General features: G+C 48.5%; 1 protein-coding gene across 15 annotated transcripts in view; it reads left to right on the top strand.

Moving 5' to 3' along the window:
* Nucleotides 1-17,813, top strand: part of BLTP1 (bridge-like lipid transfer protein family member 1) — a 2,102,388-nt gene that overhangs the window by 596,839 nt on the left and 1,487,736 nt on the right. For all 15 annotated transcript variants that reach the window (XM_078676841.1, XM_078676840.1, XM_078676839.1 and 12 more), the window contains one exon: nucleotides 8,170-8,367. In XM_078676841.1, the coding sequence (XP_078532967.1) occupies nucleotides 8,170-8,367 (198 nt within the window). The remainder of the gene's footprint in view (nucleotides 1-8,169; nucleotides 8,368-17,813) is intronic.

Here is a 17,813-nt window from a genome sequence, read left to right as displayed (position 1 = left end):
AGATTTACTGCGTGGATGTCTTATCTGGCCATTAAGCTAACGTTGGCCAAGTTGTCCTTTGTATGCTTTTTCAACCTTTTGCAACATGCTCTGGCTAGCCACTGCTTCGGAAAAAGCGGCTATACTGTCTGTGCACAGCATGTATATGTACAGCTGCACATGCCACGAACAGAAAATGTTACCCTGTAAGCATCTGTGGCATGTAGTGCTGTAGATTCACAGGTGTCCACTCTCTTCTTCTCAGAATCCTGTGGATGTTGCAGATACTTTTCCTTCTTCTTTCTTTTCATGGTCACCTTATTCTGTGTCTCTACCCTTCATTTACATCCTCATATGCCCTGCATAAAAAACTGTCTTTTACAATGGAGCTGATATCCTTGCTCATTACCAGCAATAGATGAAGTAACTGCACCCTGTGACTCAAAAACATCTTTGAAGAAAAACAAGTTGCACACGTCCAAGCCAAAACTACATGGCAGCAATTTGCACAGCATGGGAATCTACAGCACTACATGCCACAAACAGATACTTATGGGGTAAGTAACATTCGCCTTACTTAGAATAGATTTGAAATTACTTGTGAACTATGAATTACATTGACACTGTGGTGACATTAGCAATGCTTTTAAGATGAGAAAGCAGTTCCTACAAAGACTTGTATTCCCTTTTTTCTTGCTCTGGGTCTGATTTGGAGTCTGGCGGATGGGTACTCTGTGACAGATATCCTGTCTGTCCTATTACAAGGGCATTAGGGTATAATAAACTTTTAATAAGGCGGACAGCTTATCTGTCATGTCTTTGACAAGTTACCCATCTGCCAAACTCTAAAGCAGGCCCTCAGACTCAACAGCACAAGTGGTCATCCAAATTCCACATTTACTGTGTGCTAACTGTAAAATACTGAGCTTCTACAGTTAGATGATTTGCTGTTGCATTCCAATTCCAACGTTGCTACAGGCATCTAATGTGCACTTTCACATGTATGCCGACGACACCCAACTTTATCTCAAAATACAATCTCCCAAGGACATCATGCTTCTGAACACCACAATCAGAAACACCCAATCCTGGCTTTCTGAGAATCACCTCAAACTCAATGCTCTGAAGACCGAGTTCCTCCTGATCTCACCTCCCGCTAAAATATCCACGGCTCAAACATGGCTTAAGCATTTAACGGCTCTAAATGTACAGCCCATCGTAGTTGACTCCGCAAAATCTTTAGGCATAACACTGGACACCAATCTCAACATGCAGCAGCACATCAGCAAGGCAACCAAAGGAGCGAACTTTCAAATCAATACCCTGAGGAAACTCAAACCCTTCCTTCCTGCCAAAGACTTCCAAACTGCAGTACAATCTATAGTCATCCCGCACATAGATTACGGTAGCACCGCCCTCTGCGGGCTCCCCCTAACTACAACGGCACCCCTAAGAGCATCCCTTAACGCCGCAGCGAGACTCGTCACTGGCTCAAAAAAACACTCTCACATCTCCCCGGACTTTAAATCACTGAAATGGCTACCTTTTGAAGCCAGAATACAACTGAAAATCGCTTGCATGACACACAAGGCTGTGCACCGGAATTCACCCGCCTATCTCACTCAAAAGCTGACAATTTCGGGTGGCTCCCGAACTACTAGAGGCACAAACAATCTTTTGCTGAAACCTCGAAGATTTCGGAAGGAAAAAACTTATAAACGCTCCTTTTCAGGAATGGCACCCAGGATCTGGAACTCACTCCCTCCGGAAACAAGGCTCATCTCCTCCGAAACAATCTTTAAGAGGGAAGTTAAAGCGATCCTCATGGCAAAATACACATGATCTATTGCTCCGTATCACTCATGAATCTGCCTTGCAGGTCCTTCCCGACCCTGGTCTACTGTGCCACCCGTGTTTTCGAACTACTTAACTGTATACGCTCATTCTTTGTATTTTGTTATAATGTTTGATGCACATGGTTGATTATGTATATTGTTATATTGTTATATTATTGACGCACCTGGTTGACTTTGCACACTTTACCCTCTCCATCTCAACGTTCCTTACTACTCTCGCACCTGTGGGACTATACACCCTGCTCACACCTACCTCAACCTAACTGTATACGCTCACTCTTTGTATTTTGTTATAATGTTTGATGCACCTGGTTGATTATGTATATTGTTATATTGTTATATTATTGACGCACCTGGTTGACTTTGCACACTTTACCCTCTCCATCTCAACGTTCCTTACTACTCTCGCACCTGTGGGACTATACACCCTGCTCACACCTACCTCAACTGTACCCTCCTTTAAACTCTAAATATTCTAAACACGTTTAAGCAGGTATATGCTCCTTATTATTGCACTTTATACTATTGACGCAATTGTCTGTCTATACACTGTGTACCGACACTACCTCACCTGTTATCTACCTCATGTCCTTTATCCCACCTATGTAACTAGCACCTTGTACCTAACTACCTCATATATTACTCTGTATTTACGCTTTATTACTTTGTATTTTTTACCCCCATGCCCTTGTAAAGCGCTCTGATATCTGCAAAGATCTTGTTCGCGCTATATAAAACTTTCAAAATAAAAAAAAAAAAAAATTATTGATAGAAATAATTGAGCCTATGATATGTACAGTGGGTGTTAAAACATGCAATGTGCGCTGTACCAATTATTGTTCTAGGAGTTATTGGTGACCTCATGATTGATGACTTGGCTTAAATTTGTAATGACAAAAGTACAGAAGTACCATTTTGAGTATATTACTCTGCTATACTACCCCACCTACCATTTAGTTAACTGAACACAAAGTGAGATTACATGTAGAGCAAGAAATGTGCCAACTACAATAGCAGTTTGAGACTCTGGTTTCTGGGAGTCTAGCCTACACGAGGAGATTGGGGTATCGTATAATTTAGTGAAGGTGTTTAAAATCCAAGTTGGGGGCATGGCCAAGACACCCTTGGAGTAAGACGCTCTTCGCGTCTGCTCTGTATCCCGGCGGCCGGCTAAGCACACGAAGCAGCCACAAGACCTCGGGGGAATGGCCTGACTCTGCTCTGGGGTGAGTGAGGCCCCTGCACCACCTGGACCATCCCTTGACCCCGTGACGGGCTGCCACGAGGGATCTTCCGGAGAGAGCAACTTTGCCCACCATCTTAGCTCAGACCCTGACGGAGCAGGAAACAACGTTGCGGCCTGCGGGTCGAGCGGGGAGGACCTGGTGGTGGATTCACTCCCCGGAGACCGCCCACGAGGAACTGCGGATTGCGGACCGGACTCCAACCACTACTTGAGCCCTTCTGATCAATCCAGGCCCGGCGGTGTTCGGGGCGGCCTCTTGGCCCTGCGGCCTACTTGTGGGAAGCTCTCTTTGCTGGAGACTGGGCCCTTGGGGGAGTCGGACCCTCTCCTTGCCACCCCGCGCTCCTCCACATCAGGGAGGGAGCCCTGGGGACCAGGCTCCTCCATTGCGAGTGCTGGCGCTTGCGGTTGGTGAGGCCCATATCAAGCTACCCCTTCTGTGAGCCTTCTGACTGTGAGGGGAGAAAGACATCCCAAGCTGTTGGTGCTAGGACTGTGTAGCAGCACCCTGGTAGGGCCTGGGAGGCGGCCCTGTTGCCCTCAGGGGTGGAGGCACTGTGGATTTCTTTCCCAGACCCAGTGGGCTTTGACACTGCGCCAAACCAGGAGGGTGGAGCCCGCATGCATGTGACTGAGGCTGGAAGTCTGACACTAAGGCTGGGTGGATAGAGGTGAGGAGGACTTTTGTGGTTGGATTGGGGGGCGGGGGGGACACCTGTAAGCCCTTTGGTGGGCGGGGGATCGGCTGTACATTCGCCCCCAGCTTGCTTCCCACTCCCTCCCTCCCCCTCGGCTGGCCTTTGTTTGTCACTTGCTGGTGCTGTGGAGGTGCCCTGGTACTACATCTTCACGGGGGCTCCCTCGATCTGGCTGGCTACCCTGGGGTGAGCAATGGGGGACATAGGCTGCTCAATCGGGCAGCGGGTTGGGGCCTGAGCACAGCATTACCCCCTTTGACCACAGGAGGGGCGGGCCCCCGGTTTCAACCCGTCCCTGCCTTCCATGGAGCCCTGTCTACAGTTGCCCCCTCCCCTCTGCACCCTGCATCATTTACACCATTTTGAGGAGGCGGCTGGGACGATCTTGATTGCTGGGGTGCCCTTCCCCTTGCGTGGACTTTTTTGGGCCCCAGAACCTGCCCACTGAAAGCAGATTATACGGTCTGAAGAGAGACCTGGTAGAAGTATGCCCCGCACCAAAGGGAGAAAAGACATAGCCCCTCCTGCCCGAAAGGAATTCACGTTTGCGTCGCTCTGGGCGAAACCTCCTTCTGCGGCCTTGGCTCAACAGACCCCAAAAATGGCGGCGGCCTCGACAGGGACTGAGGAGAATCCCCTCACACAAGCCTTCATGACAATTTCCTCCAGGAGATTAAAGACCAAAATTGGTTCACTCAAATCTGAGTTTAAATCTGCCGCGAGGTGTTGGAAATCGGAACCAGAGTCGACGACCTAGAACGAACATTAGATACAAGGACGGAGGAACAGGAGGAACTCTGGCGCCATATGGCGATGCTCGTAGACCAGCATATTGTCCGCCTTGTGTTTTCAGTGCACATTCAAGACTGGTTTAATTTCAGGCTGGCCCACATAATTTATCGATGGTTGTCTTGTGATAATTGGTTTGCTGTATATATTTTTGTCACAAATAACGTTTGGTATTATGTATGTGTTGTATATAATGTCTCACAAAAGAAATGGTTCTAAATCACGCATACAAATGTGTTGCAAATGTGTGATTTACTAATGTGATGGTTCCTTTTAAAAGACATGCCCAATTGATTTATAAATGTCTTTTTGAATTATCAAAACTAAGCAGAATAAATGCTCAAAAACCTCTGAATTAGTGGTCTCAGGTTTATCGCAAATATTTTAAATAAACCTCCCTTGACACCTCTGATTTCAAGTTATGCAGAACCAGGCACAAGGGATTATACTTTTTACTCGCATGTCCACCCGTCCTATTGGTGCATAGACCACTTCTTCCTATCTCAATGACTTATTAGTGTGTTAGTATCTACATACATATCGGACGTATCGATCTCGGATCACGCCCACCTTGAAATCACCCTGACAGGCTTGGACACGATGACACGCTCAGTCCCTCGCTGGAGGCTTCCCCCTCATATCTTGCGGGGTCCAGTTAATGTGACTGAAATATGTCGGGCAATCCAAGCGTACTTTGAAACCAACTACCTCCCCGACACTAGTGGCCATGTACTTTGGGATGCATTTAAGGCGACTATCCGGGGTGTCATTACCTCAATTTCATTGCCAGAACACGTGAATCTCGCCTGGTTGAAGCTGGCCTTTCCCACTACATTAAAACATTAGAGAGACAGGCCTTTCCCACTACATTAAAACAGTAGAGAGACAGGAACACATCGTCCACTCCAGACAGCGTATGGAACGCCTAGCCTCGCTTCGGGGTCAATTAAAAGCACTCCAGGTAAATAAAGCCAAACACTCACTCCTCATGTTGAAAAAAAGATTTTATGAAGGGGGGGAACAAGGTAGGATCCTTATTGGCTCGTCTGCTCCGTATGCGAGTCTCTCGGAGCCACATCTCCATGATCAAGATATGGGGAGGGGTGGGCCGGGGGGGGAGAGACAATGGGCCACTTCGGAAGCGGACAAGCAACAAGCCTTCTGCTCGTTCTTTACATCCCTCTATGATCAAGGCGGGGTCTTCCTAGAGGAGATTGAGCCCTTCTTTGTTTCATGCACTTGGGAATCGTTGCATTCATCTCATGCCCAGCAATTAGAAGACCTGATTACCCCGGTAGAACTTTTAAAGGCCTTAAAAAGCATGGCGCTAGGGAAATCTCCAGGGCCCGACGGCCTTAAAGTCTCCTTCTACCATCTTTTCTTCACCCAACTGTAGGCTCGGATGCTTCAGTTATTTAATTCCTTCACTGACTCTATCAGTGTGACTCCTATTATGGCAGAGACGCAAATAGCCCTTATCCCTAAACCGGGGAAAGACCCAGCATCTTATGCTTCTTATCTTCCTATTTCCCTCCTTAATGTGGACACCAAATTATTTACAAAGATTTTAGCACATAGCCCGACACCTTTACTACCTGGTTTGGTTGACCCCGACCAGTCCAGCTTCATACACCAACGACAGGGGGCAGGCAACATCAGGCGGATAGCCCTCCTATTGGAGAAGGTCCACCGGCATAATATTCCTGCCCTCTTGCTCTACCTCGATGCTGAGAAAGCTTTTGACAGAGTGGATTGGATCTTTCTTAGGGCAGTACTGAGCAGGATAGGCATAGGACCAATTAGGATATCTCGTATAATGGCTTCTTATATGTCACCGTCGGCCCGAATAAGAATTAATGGCCTACTCGTTTCCACGATTCGGATCCATAGAGGAACGCCTCAGGGATGTCCCTTGTCGCCCTTGCTCTTTGCCCTGGCTATAGAGCCCTTGGCTATTGCAATACGCCAGTCGGAGGCGATTAGGGGCATCCCATTTGCGGGAACTGAACATACAGCTGCTCTTTTTGCAGATGACCTCCTCCTGTCTCTTGCTGACCCCCAGAATTCCCTTCCCTCTCTCATTCTCATACTTTTCAGATTTGAAACAATCTTGGGGCGTAAAATCAACATTAATAGGTCACAGATATTAAATCTTACCCTTTCCCCTGAGGAGTTTGCAGAGCTAACTTTCCACTCCACGTTCCAATGGGCTCCTCATTCTATTCGGTATCTGTGACTAACCTCACAGCCACATTAGATTCTTGGACTATAGACGATCCAAGAGGTCTTTAGAAGATGAAAGTTGCTTCAAATATTGTGGTTGGACTGTCTCAATGCGGTAAAGATATCTATCCTGACCAAATGATTGTATCTCTTCCAAGCGCTTCCAAGCTTTATCTCTCAACAGGACATCTTAAGCCTTCAGGCCAAACTTAATTCCTTTATTTGGTGCAAGGAAAGACTGAGATTTTCTAACGAACTTTTGATGTCATCAAAAGACCGAGGGGGACTTGCATGCTGCAATCTTTTTGTCTACTACTGGGCATCGCATTCGTGCTTTATTTCGGAGTGGGTGGTTCGCGAAAGCGAGAAGCACTGGTTTCACATGGAAAGGGCGGTGACTTCTCGCCCATTTGGGACCTGACTTGGCCACCAAAGAGATCGGGCCCTGGCGGTGCATATATCGCTACTTCCACAAGAACAGTCTTGGAGATATGGCACAGGATAGCGATCAGCCATGGGCTTACTTCATTCCCCTCCCCCAACACCCCTCTGGCACGTAACCCTGAGTTCCCTACGGCCTTCCAACCAAACTCGTTTCAAGACTGGGTAGCAATAGAGTGCCGTACGGTGGCAGACCTCTTTGTGGGAGAGACCATTAAAACATTTGACCAATGTAGGCAGGGCTACCACCTTCCGCTTAGGGCACACTTTCAGTACTATCAAGTTAGGCACTGGCTGCATAATGTTGAAAATACATTAGGAACCACGTGTGCATTGACTCCTTCAGTTGTTTGAAGATGCTTTGCTTTCAAGAGGGGAGGACCCCTCACTAATGTCCCTTTCTTCTTCCTGCCCTCGCGTCTATACGAGACAGTTCATTTCCTAGAGCCATAGGCTAGATATAACTCTAAGCACAGCAGCATGAGCATCGCTCTTTCTCACCCCTCACCTCGCCTGGGACTCTCCCCACTTTCCTCTTTTGTTTCCTTGTTCTTCCACTTATTTCATTGTAATGGTTATATGGGCTTGTTTTCTACCACTTGCAGAACGGTTCAACAAGGAGGAAAATGTATGATATTAATTGTCGCTATATCTTTATTGGTCTAACTCTCTGTATTTAGATAATGTCACTACCTGTTAATGTGCAATCCTGGACACTGCTTAGCATCTTCTCCAGCGGATTGATGACCATTGTTGTCGCGACACAGACTGATTCTCTGGTAGTCTCCTTGCTTGACGCTTTTATTAACATTGTAAACCTTCTATGCTACTGTTGATTGAAATGTAATATAAGAGATTTCAAACAAAATTCATGTTAACTGTAGCTGGAATTTCGTATTAATCAACAGGGTCTCTATTAATAAATGTTGTTTTTCAGATGCCGGAACTTGCGCAATCACTACCATCCCATTTGAAAAATCAAAGGTTCTCTTCACTCTGGAAGAACTTGATGAGTTCACGTTTGTTGATGAAACTGAGCAACCAGCTGTAACAGATTCAACAAAGATTGGTCCCAGCCAGGAAAAATGGGGATGGATTATGTTTGAATGTGGAATCGAAAATCTCACAGTAAAAGGTAAAACCTTTAGATAGTTTCGCTTTAAAAAAAAGAAAAGTTAATGTATCTTAAGTTCAATGCTATAAATATGTCTGATAAATAGTACTTTGTTGATTATTGCATTTTCAGAGATGAATGATGAATTCATGAATAGTTACATAAGTCCTGATTCACAAAGTTTTGCACCCCTAAGTTGAACTTCAATGCTCAGAAAAGTGACTTGAGAATAACAAAAACAGAATCAGGATCTGCAGACATGTTTTGTCTAAAGATGCACCTTAGACCTCTGGATATTTTGTTGGTGGGTCATACTGTTTGAAGTACTAGGTAGTTTTAGGAAAATAGCCATGGAAAATGCAGTCAACACCCAAGAATTCTGATCTTTGTGGTAATGGGAATTCACCAGTGTGGCAGTTTTAAGTGAGATTTCTGGGTAGCAAGAGAAATTGATGGAGGTGCCAAAGTAGGGATTTCTCCTAGGGAAATAATGTTCCCAAGGGGAGGACCATAAAGTTGAGGGCGGGGCGTGGTTCTGTTGAAATCCACATTTCCACCAAATATATTCCTGTGGATTACATGACATTTCCTGTGAGACTGGTCTGTTTGGTATGAGTATGTGGTGGGTTGATGCCTTGATTTATTGTGAGGACTGTGAAAGCTTTAAAGCAGAATACGTTTTTATCCTTGAACAACGCAATAGTTAATATAACACTGGAATTCTTATTCATTCCTTTGTTTAGAGGCTTCTGTCTTCGGATGCTTGTTCATCAGTGTTATTGCAATTTTCAAAAAGATCCATGCCTTTTGTATATTTTGCTTGTAATTCATTAAACTTCAATGGACTCTTGCTCACAGGTATCTCTTTTAAGAAGACTTGTGATGTGGCTAGTTATATGTTACGCAGAAGAAAACTGTTTCAAACTAATATCCCTCAAAACAATGTTGGTCTGCCCTATATTTGTTGAGCAAGCTTTATGCAGTAGGTGATCAACTGGAAGAATTGTGAGTCACAAAACTGTTCACCAGTTGTTTCTGGTACCCTGCTGATCCACAGTAATGTAAGGTGCTCACTTTTAGGGCGTATTAGGTCTTTTGGTCGAATACAGATTTTTAAAATGACAATTGGGTTTTCCACTGAAAAACGATGTTCTTACAGCCAATTTTAAAACCACCTATTAATCTGACGACAATTACTTTGAAAAGAACTATAATTTAGGCCCTCCACTACATGCACAGACTAGAGCTCAATTTTGCTGTAACGTGTGTGAATAGTAGATTTACAAGGTTGGACTAGCAAGGCGTGTTGTATTGGCAAGCTTTTGTAATAGAAGTTAAGGTAGAAGATATACATAAATGGGAGATAGCTTCCCATGGCAAAAAAGAACATGCAGTGAGAAAATAAAACTTCTCTTTAATAAAAAAGTAGAGTGCATTGCTATAAACATTTTGATGCGTCAAAGTTGCCATCACTAGTAGACAGTGAGTTACAGCAACCAGCCACACCGTTTCTGTAATGTGTCCCTTGTATGCTTTCAGAAGTCTGAAATCAGGCAAACCAGAGAGCTAGAGATATTAGTGACCTAATAGAAATTAAAACCACAATACACTTTATTTCTACTTAGCTTGCCTCTTGAATCACCTCCGTGTGTTCAAGGCTGGATTGTAAAAGTGGAAATAGCTCTCCCATTTAAAAAAAGTAGTGCCACGGCTCTGACTGAGCTCCGGGATCTGTAACACCACAGACCCATATATTGCTCCATCCCAGCATACTTATGTTTGTTCCTTTTATTCCACATCCCCATCATCGCCGATTGGAAGTTGTTCTTTTCTGAACATATTCGTTGAAAATATTTGGTTTACAGGGTGTTGTCTGTACATCTCCACCAAATATTAAACTGTATTGTTCTTGCCAAAAAACAGATATCACTTCCAGACTCACACAGTCCTCTGATGCTTGGTACCCAAACATGACTCCAGGTTATGTTGTCTGGGAAATGTAGGCTCATGTTCACCAAGACCACTGAAGACCTTGAGGCAAAGCATGCCTGCAAGGATTGCCAGACTCCTTTCCATCTCAGGTCGTGCTCCAGATCCTGCTGCACATCTCTCTCCAGCTTGCCTGTGACAAGTAGGTCTTCGGCTCCTGCTGCTTCCAAGTACAAAGACAAGTCATCCCACATTAAGCACCCCAAGCGGCATTCTCGACATTGCTTCTTATTCGTAGAGGCCTTTATGTCGGCAGAATCTTTCCCCAACTTTGGCCTCAGCATTGTCCTCAAAGCGTATATTGGGGATGAGGCATTTTTCTAGGGACTTTGCTCTGGGCACAGTGTGTCTTGCTCCTTTTCCAGAGTTTCCAGCACCTGGATTCCCTTCAGATTGCAGCTCCCATCCAGTCTGTGCTGGCCATCTTCTGCTTCATTCAAGTTCTTTCAGGTGTGCCTTCTGTCCCCAAGGAGCTTTCCAATGGGTTTTTGCCAATGGTTTTGTCCCTGGCCCCAGTTGACCCTGTACTACATCCTCGTGACACCATTCTTGCAACGGCAGCACTTCTGTCACTGAACACGTTGCTGGTTGCTCTGCCACCGGTATCAATGGTCGGACCTGTCCACAACACACCAGCCGCTGATTTTAAATCTAATGCAGACAATGCCAAATTTTCAAAACACAAATGCCATTTCCATCAGCTGCAGCAGTTGGCGACTAAAGAATCCCTCTACAGACTCAAGATGAATACTTTAGTTGTTTACCATGATGACAGCGGTGAGGTTGTCAATTCTCTCTCTTCTGTTGGTATGATTGTGGGTGAATATATGACCCTGCAGTATGCCTGTAGCTGGATACTTCGTCTGAAGTGGATGTGGAGTGTTCTTTGGGCCCTTCTACTGATAAGGGGGTCTTGTTTGCAGCTGTTTTGCGCAGGACTGCTGAAGTTCTAGATTTTCTGTGATGGAGAACAACGCATATCTCCTAATGATAATTCTAATGCCTGTTTCCTTTTCTTTGAAGCCTTTGTTTCCATTTAGTGAAGCGTTGAAGGACCCCATTTCGGTCAAATGGAGCAATCCAGCTTCTGCTATTCAGATAAAATGTCAGGTTGCCTGTCAACATAGTCTGGTCCGGGTGACCAGAATTTTTTGATCGCTCGCCCTTCTCCAGTGAGTTGTTTTGTGCAGGCCTTTTCCTCTTGTAAACAGAAGCCTGTCACATTAAAGTTTCTTCCTACTGTTGAAGGGTCTAAACAGATTGAACGTAGGGGAAAGGTCTTCTCTTTGGGCAGCTTGTTCGTTTAATCCACTAATGCAGCATGTCATCTGGCTTGTTACTTCCAGTCTCTGTGGGAGATGGCATAGTTGGTGATTACAAACCTTCCCAACCACCTTTGTAGCCATTTTTCATGAAGTGCTACATGATGTAGTCACCAAAAAAATCCTATGTTCTGTCCTAGATATGGTGGACTCGGTGACACAGTCCATGGGTTCCTCAGTTGCCATCTCTCATCATGCATGATGACTCCACTGGGTTCTTTAACAATGCTCATGCAAAAACGTATGGTCGTGCCCTTTTTATAGGAGCTCCCCTTTTCAGCGAGAAGGCTTATTCAGCCCTAGAGCACTTTCAATAGGGTCAAGCCACAGCCGGCTCCTTGGCGCTGGCTTCCCCTGCTCACAAGTTTCATGCAAGTTAAGTGTGTACTCCTGGGACCTGCCTTTTTGACAGCACCAGCCTGTACAGTGGCCCATTGAGGGTTAATTTCTACAATTACAAGTGATGTAGCAGCTGCAAAGTTTATTGAGGACAGCAGTAACCGTTCTTTTCCCCTCCCTGGCCCCTGCTACTGTAGGTCACCCTAGACTGGCTTATAGTCTGGGAGGTGTTCTTTTGCTCGGCAAACTGGCATTATGTCCAAAGGGTTGTGGAATGACGCTATGCCCTTCCCTTCTGAGAGTTGTCTTTTCCCATTGACTAGGTTTCTTCTGTCACCTCAGCTCACTTTTCTGTGCAATGAGGTTCTGACTCTGTTGAGCAAGGGGTCATAGAATTGGTTCAGAAAACCAGATTGTGTACCGGTGTTACTCCCATTACGTTCATGTTTCGCAGAAAGCTAGGGGATCTTCATCCCATACTAGATCGTTGTATTCTTAACTACTTCTATCGTAAGGCCAAGTTCAATACTCTGCACAGGGCACAGGTCCTTTTGCTGTTTAACTAGAGGACCGTATGGTGTCCGTTGACATGGAGTAAGCATAATGTGATATATCAATCCTGCAGTCCTAAAAAAATACTTTAATTATGTAGCATGCTCCACCCACTATCAAATTGTGGTCTTCCTGTTTGGATTAACATCAGCCCACTTGTGCTTCACAAAGGTCACTGTGGTGGCAGTGGAGCATCTATGCAAGTCAGTGATTTTCATGTTTCTATACCTAAATGGTTGTCTTCTGAAGGCAGCCGTTGTTGTACCATTGTCAGACTGTGATCACCTGACGTGATCTGGAGCTGTCAGTTAACCACCCCACATCTCATCTTCTACCTACTCAGCATTCTACTTTTTATTGGTTCTGAACTGGACACCATCTCTCTCATTGCCTTCCTGCCTCCCCAGCGACTTGCGGACATACAGACTATGAATCCTATGTTGCGGGAGGGAGCCGTGTTCGGAGTGTGAAAGTCATACTCCTTTTGGCTATTGCCGCCTCTTCTATGTAGATGGTTCCTCACACTTGGTGGCACATGCAAGTACGTCAGTAGTGTCTCCTATTATGTGGTGACTTAGGCAGGATCTTGGATTTGAGTCACAGATGTTGGCACCACCTGTTTGTGCAGGTGAGTTTAAAAAACAAATCTGGGGGGCGTGGCCAAGATGGCGACGAAGTGAGACGTGCCTCTGTGTCCCTCCGGCGCCACGACTTACCTAGCGTTGTAAAGCTGTCTCCTTAGGCCGAATTCACAGTCGACTCTACGCCTGCCGGGGCCTGTGGTTTGGCGGGGGCGAGGGGAGAGGCATTCCGACCTCCCGGGACGGACAAACGAGCGACTTGCGGAGGAGCGGAAGGAGGCTCCTTCCGGCGGCCGCTGTTGCCTGGGCCTGTCTACCGGCTCTGCCCCTGGATCCAGGTGGGCTGCGGCGCCGTGAACGCTCTGCCGGAGACTGCGCCTGATACGCTTGGATCCCCTGGCCGCGAAGCAGACCCAGCCTCGGCGTGTCCTGGGGCCGCGGGGACTTGGTCGTGGAGAGGTGCCCGGGGATCGGCCGCTTCCAGAGGCCGGAGCCGCTACCTGAGGCCGCTGCTTTTGGGTCTTGTCGGACTGGAGGACCTACTGTGCCTTGCGGGCCCTCAGCGCCCCCAGGTCCGACCGTGAGTGCGGCGGGTTCGGCCGCCTTGGTCCTGTAGTGGGGAAAGCATCGGGAGCTGCCTGGGGTCCCTGCTTGGTTCGGAGGGGACCCGACCACGTGTGCCACCGGGCCCATTCAGAGGAGGTGCAGCGGAGCTCGCTGGGCTGGCGGGGAACCCCACAGGAGCCTTCCTACCTGGCGGCGCCGGGATCGGTGGCCTTGACCTCTGGTCCTAACTGTGTCAGCACTCCTGGCCCTGCCGCTGGCTGCACGGAGGAGGGGCGACAGCGGAGGCGGCTGAGGCCGGCCTGGAGCCTCGCTGGGGAACTCTCCGAGGGATTACGACGTAGTTGCTATCAGCGGGGCTTGCAGTGGGGGTCAACGACGACCAGTGTCTTCCACCTACCGACTTTGTTCTCTCGGACCTCCCGGTGACAGCGACCGAGGGTGCTATGGACTCTGGACCCTGGTAAAGAGCACGCCACTGAGGGTACCTACCACAAAGTCCCCACTGCGGATCTGCAGAAGATACGAGCATCGTCACGACAGCTTGTCTGCGCTCACTGGCCCCGCACTCTTGGAATCAGTTGTGCGGAAAGACTTCGGACTGCCTTCACTAATTTGGATGACTTCTGGCCTAGAGCTATGACGACCAGACCACGTAAAGACAAGCCGGGCAAAGATGGCGCTTCGAAAGGCCCATCGCAAGCCCCGTCCCCTGGAACCAGCAAATCGCCCCCACATGGAGATGATGATGCGCCCACCACCAAGGCCTTCATGGTCGAACTTTTTACGGCCATTAAGGATGACATCTCGGAGCTCCGCTCTCAGCTGGCCTCGGACTTACAAGAGGTGAGGAGAGATGTGGACGGCATCGGTGAGAGAGTGGCGACACTTGAGGAGCACGACTTGGGGCTCGCGGAGGACGTGCACCAGCTTCAACAGGAGGTACTTCGGCTATCGGAGCAGAATTTGGACCTGCAGGCCCATGCCGAGGACCTAGAAAATAGATCACGCCGGAGCAACATTAGGATACGTGCGGTGCCCTGGGAAGGTGGGGAGGGGGGAGACTTGCAAGGCTATGTGGAAGCTCTCTTCCTACAGATCTTGGCGGACGATGACCTCAAGGAAATTCGTTTGGATAGGGTCCACCGGGTGGGCCTACCACAGGGCCAGAGAGCGCCACCCCCTGATATATTAGTTTGTGTCCATGACTTCCAGCTGAAGGAGCGCATACTGAGGAAAGCACGAGGAATTAACCCCCTGCAATTTCGGGGTCACCGCCCTCAGCTTGTTCAAGATCTGGCTGCCTCGACTCTGCAGAAACGGAGAGACTTTCGTCCCGTGACTGCATTCTTGTGGGAGCGGAATGTGGCCTATTCATGGTGTCATCCCTTCCGCCTCATTTTTCGATGGCAGAACAGGCTCGTTCAGATCAGATCACTTTCGGCGGCCTGAGAGCTTCTTGGCCTGGGTGACACCTCTGCGCCCCCCGAAGGGGGGGGTTCCCCGGCGAGACATCGCTCGCGCTTCCCGGCCTGGAGGAGAGTGGGCAGGCCTGCTGCAGTGGAGGGGCCGGATCTGTCGGCTCGCCTGCATGAGAGAGGGACAGCGGTTGCCTCGGTTGCGCTAGTGACTGAGGCGACCCGAACGGACAGCTCATCGGAGGCATGATGCCTCAGGAGGGAGCTACGCAGACGCCGGAGGGACACGTTCCCATCAGGTACTACGTTTGATCTCTGAACTCCCTGGTGCGTCTCCCCAGAACTGTGTTATGGGTGGACACTTCCTGGCCTACCGCCCAGACCCTTGCGGTCATTGTTGGGGGATCCCCCTTTTGGGGTCTTGCAGTGTTTTTGTTGTATGTTTTTTTCTTGAACTTGTTTCCTTTCTAAGGGTTGGGAGGGGAAGGGTGACTAGTGAGAGAGGGGGGCCTGGGGGGGTGGGTAGTGGTGGTAGCAGAATGCCTTGTATTCGGACCCTGTGGTGGTTGGAAGAGGTTCGATATACTGTACTTGGAGGCTTGGGGGTGGGGGGTGGGGGGCGGGGGGGGGGAGGGTCTGGGCATTGCTGGATGAGATGCGGATGTGGTCCAGGGCCTCTATACACTGCTTACACTTGTGGTGGGGGGCGTATGCAGGGACATTGGGCTTGGTTGGAACAGGGGAGACCTGCTAAATTGACTGTGTGCGCGGAGCGAGGGGGGGTTCACCATCTATTATGCCTCTCACCTTAGGTACCTGGAATGTGAAGGGTTTGAACTCCCCTCAGAAACACCAAAAGGTGTGGAAATATATCCTTGACCACCAATTAGATGTGGTGAGCCTCCAGGAGACCCACTTGGCGCCTAGGGATGAAACCCGCTTTAAGCATAAACAATTTCCCATTATATACCGATCCTCAGCCCCCACGAAACACAGAGGGGTGGCCCTTCTCTTCCGCTCAACCCTTCACTTCCAGCCCTGGGGTGTGAGTAACGACAAGGAGGGTCGTTGGCTTATGGTTAAAGGTATGCTCCTCGGCAAGCTAAGCACTTTTTTGGTACTGTATACCCCCAATGTAAGCCAAAATGCGTCATTCAAGATCTGCTGCAGAGGGTTGAGGACTTTGTTGAAGGGACCCTGGTCGTGATGGGGGATTTTAACCTAGTGTGGAATAGGGAACTGGACAGCTCTCAACACCAGAGATCCGATACGGGCCTCTTCTCTGTCGAGACGCAACAGCAATTGGGAGACTTGGGTCTTGTGGACGGCTGGCGCTTTCTTCACCCCCAGGCTAGGGACTTTACCTTCTTCTCCCACGTACATCATTCTTATTCCCGCTTGGACCACATTTTCCTTAGTCAATCCCTTCGGGGGTCCCTGCGCGATGCCAGAATATTCCCCTTATCTGTCTCGGACCATAGTTTGCTTACACTTTGCTTACACTGGGCAGCGGGCGGCAATGTCCGACGCAAGTGGTACTTTCCAGCCTCTTTGGTCCGGGATGATCCATCCTGTAAGGCGCTGCAAAAGAATATTCGTGATTATTTTGACCATAACCGCGAGAATGATACCTCTATCTTTATTCGGTGGGACGCCTTCAAAGCAACGATACGAGGCAGTTGTTTAGCACTCAATGCCTCCCTTAACAAATTGAGACAGACGGAGCGGGAGGAGCTAGAAAGGGAACTCTCCGCTCTTGAGTTGGCGCACAAACAAAAGCCCTCCAGACAGACACTTAGGCCGCTGACGGCTGTCCGGAGTAAGCTAAGAGCTCATTACAATAATAGAGCGGAATTTTCCCTACTTAAATTGTGTCGCCTTTCCTACTCTCAGGGGAACAAGGTGGGTTGGCACCTGGCCCGACAACTTCGGGACAAGAGAGAGAGAGAATACATCGGAGGGATCTGCGATGTGGCAGGGTCCTTGGTACACAGTGACGAGGCCAAAGCGAACCTCTTCGGCAATTTCTACGCTGCATTGTACTCGGGCGATGCCCTTGACCCCGAGAAGCAGAGTGATTATCTGGCTAGGCTCCCCCTCCCTCGAGTCTCTGAGGAATGGAATGAGCTGCTCACTGCTCCCTTCACGAGGGAAGAGGTCATGTCTGCCATCAAGGCACTGAAGCCCCATAAGGCCCCCGGAGCAGATGGCTTCATGGCTCTTTTTTACCAGACCTTTGCCTCTGAGGTGGTTGATTTTTTGGTGCAACTCTTTAACACCATGGCGGAGACTGGCATGACCTCGGGCTCCATGGCGGAGGCTATTATATCGGTCATCCCCAAGCCAGGGAAGGACCCCTCCAAATGCTCTGCATATAGACCAATCGCCTTACTTAATGTGGATGCCAAGTTATACTCCTCCATTCTCGCTACCAGGCTACAGGACCTGATGCCGGCCCTCATCCACCCGGATCAGTCTGGGTTCATTAAAGGGCGCCAAACTCACGATAACACCAGAAGGATAATCCACCTCATCGATAAAGCCAACAAATTCAGGATCCTGACGTTCTGGTGGGCCTTGACGCCGAGAAGGCCTTTGACCGAGTGGACTGGGGCTTTCTGTTTCGGACCTTGACGGTGTTTGGCTTCTCGGACGCGTTTTTGACGATGCTCAGGGCGAATTACAGTGCTCCCCAATCCAGA

This window comes from Lissotriton helveticus, chromosome 2_1 (assembly GCF_964261635.1).
Source record: "Lissotriton helveticus chromosome 2_1, aLisHel1.1, whole genome shotgun sequence".
Classification (NCBI taxonomy): domain Eukaryota; kingdom Metazoa; phylum Chordata; class Amphibia; order Caudata; family Salamandridae; genus Lissotriton; species Lissotriton helveticus.
Note: the sequence above shows the minus strand (reverse complement) of the source record. Positions and strands in the feature narration are given on the sequence as shown.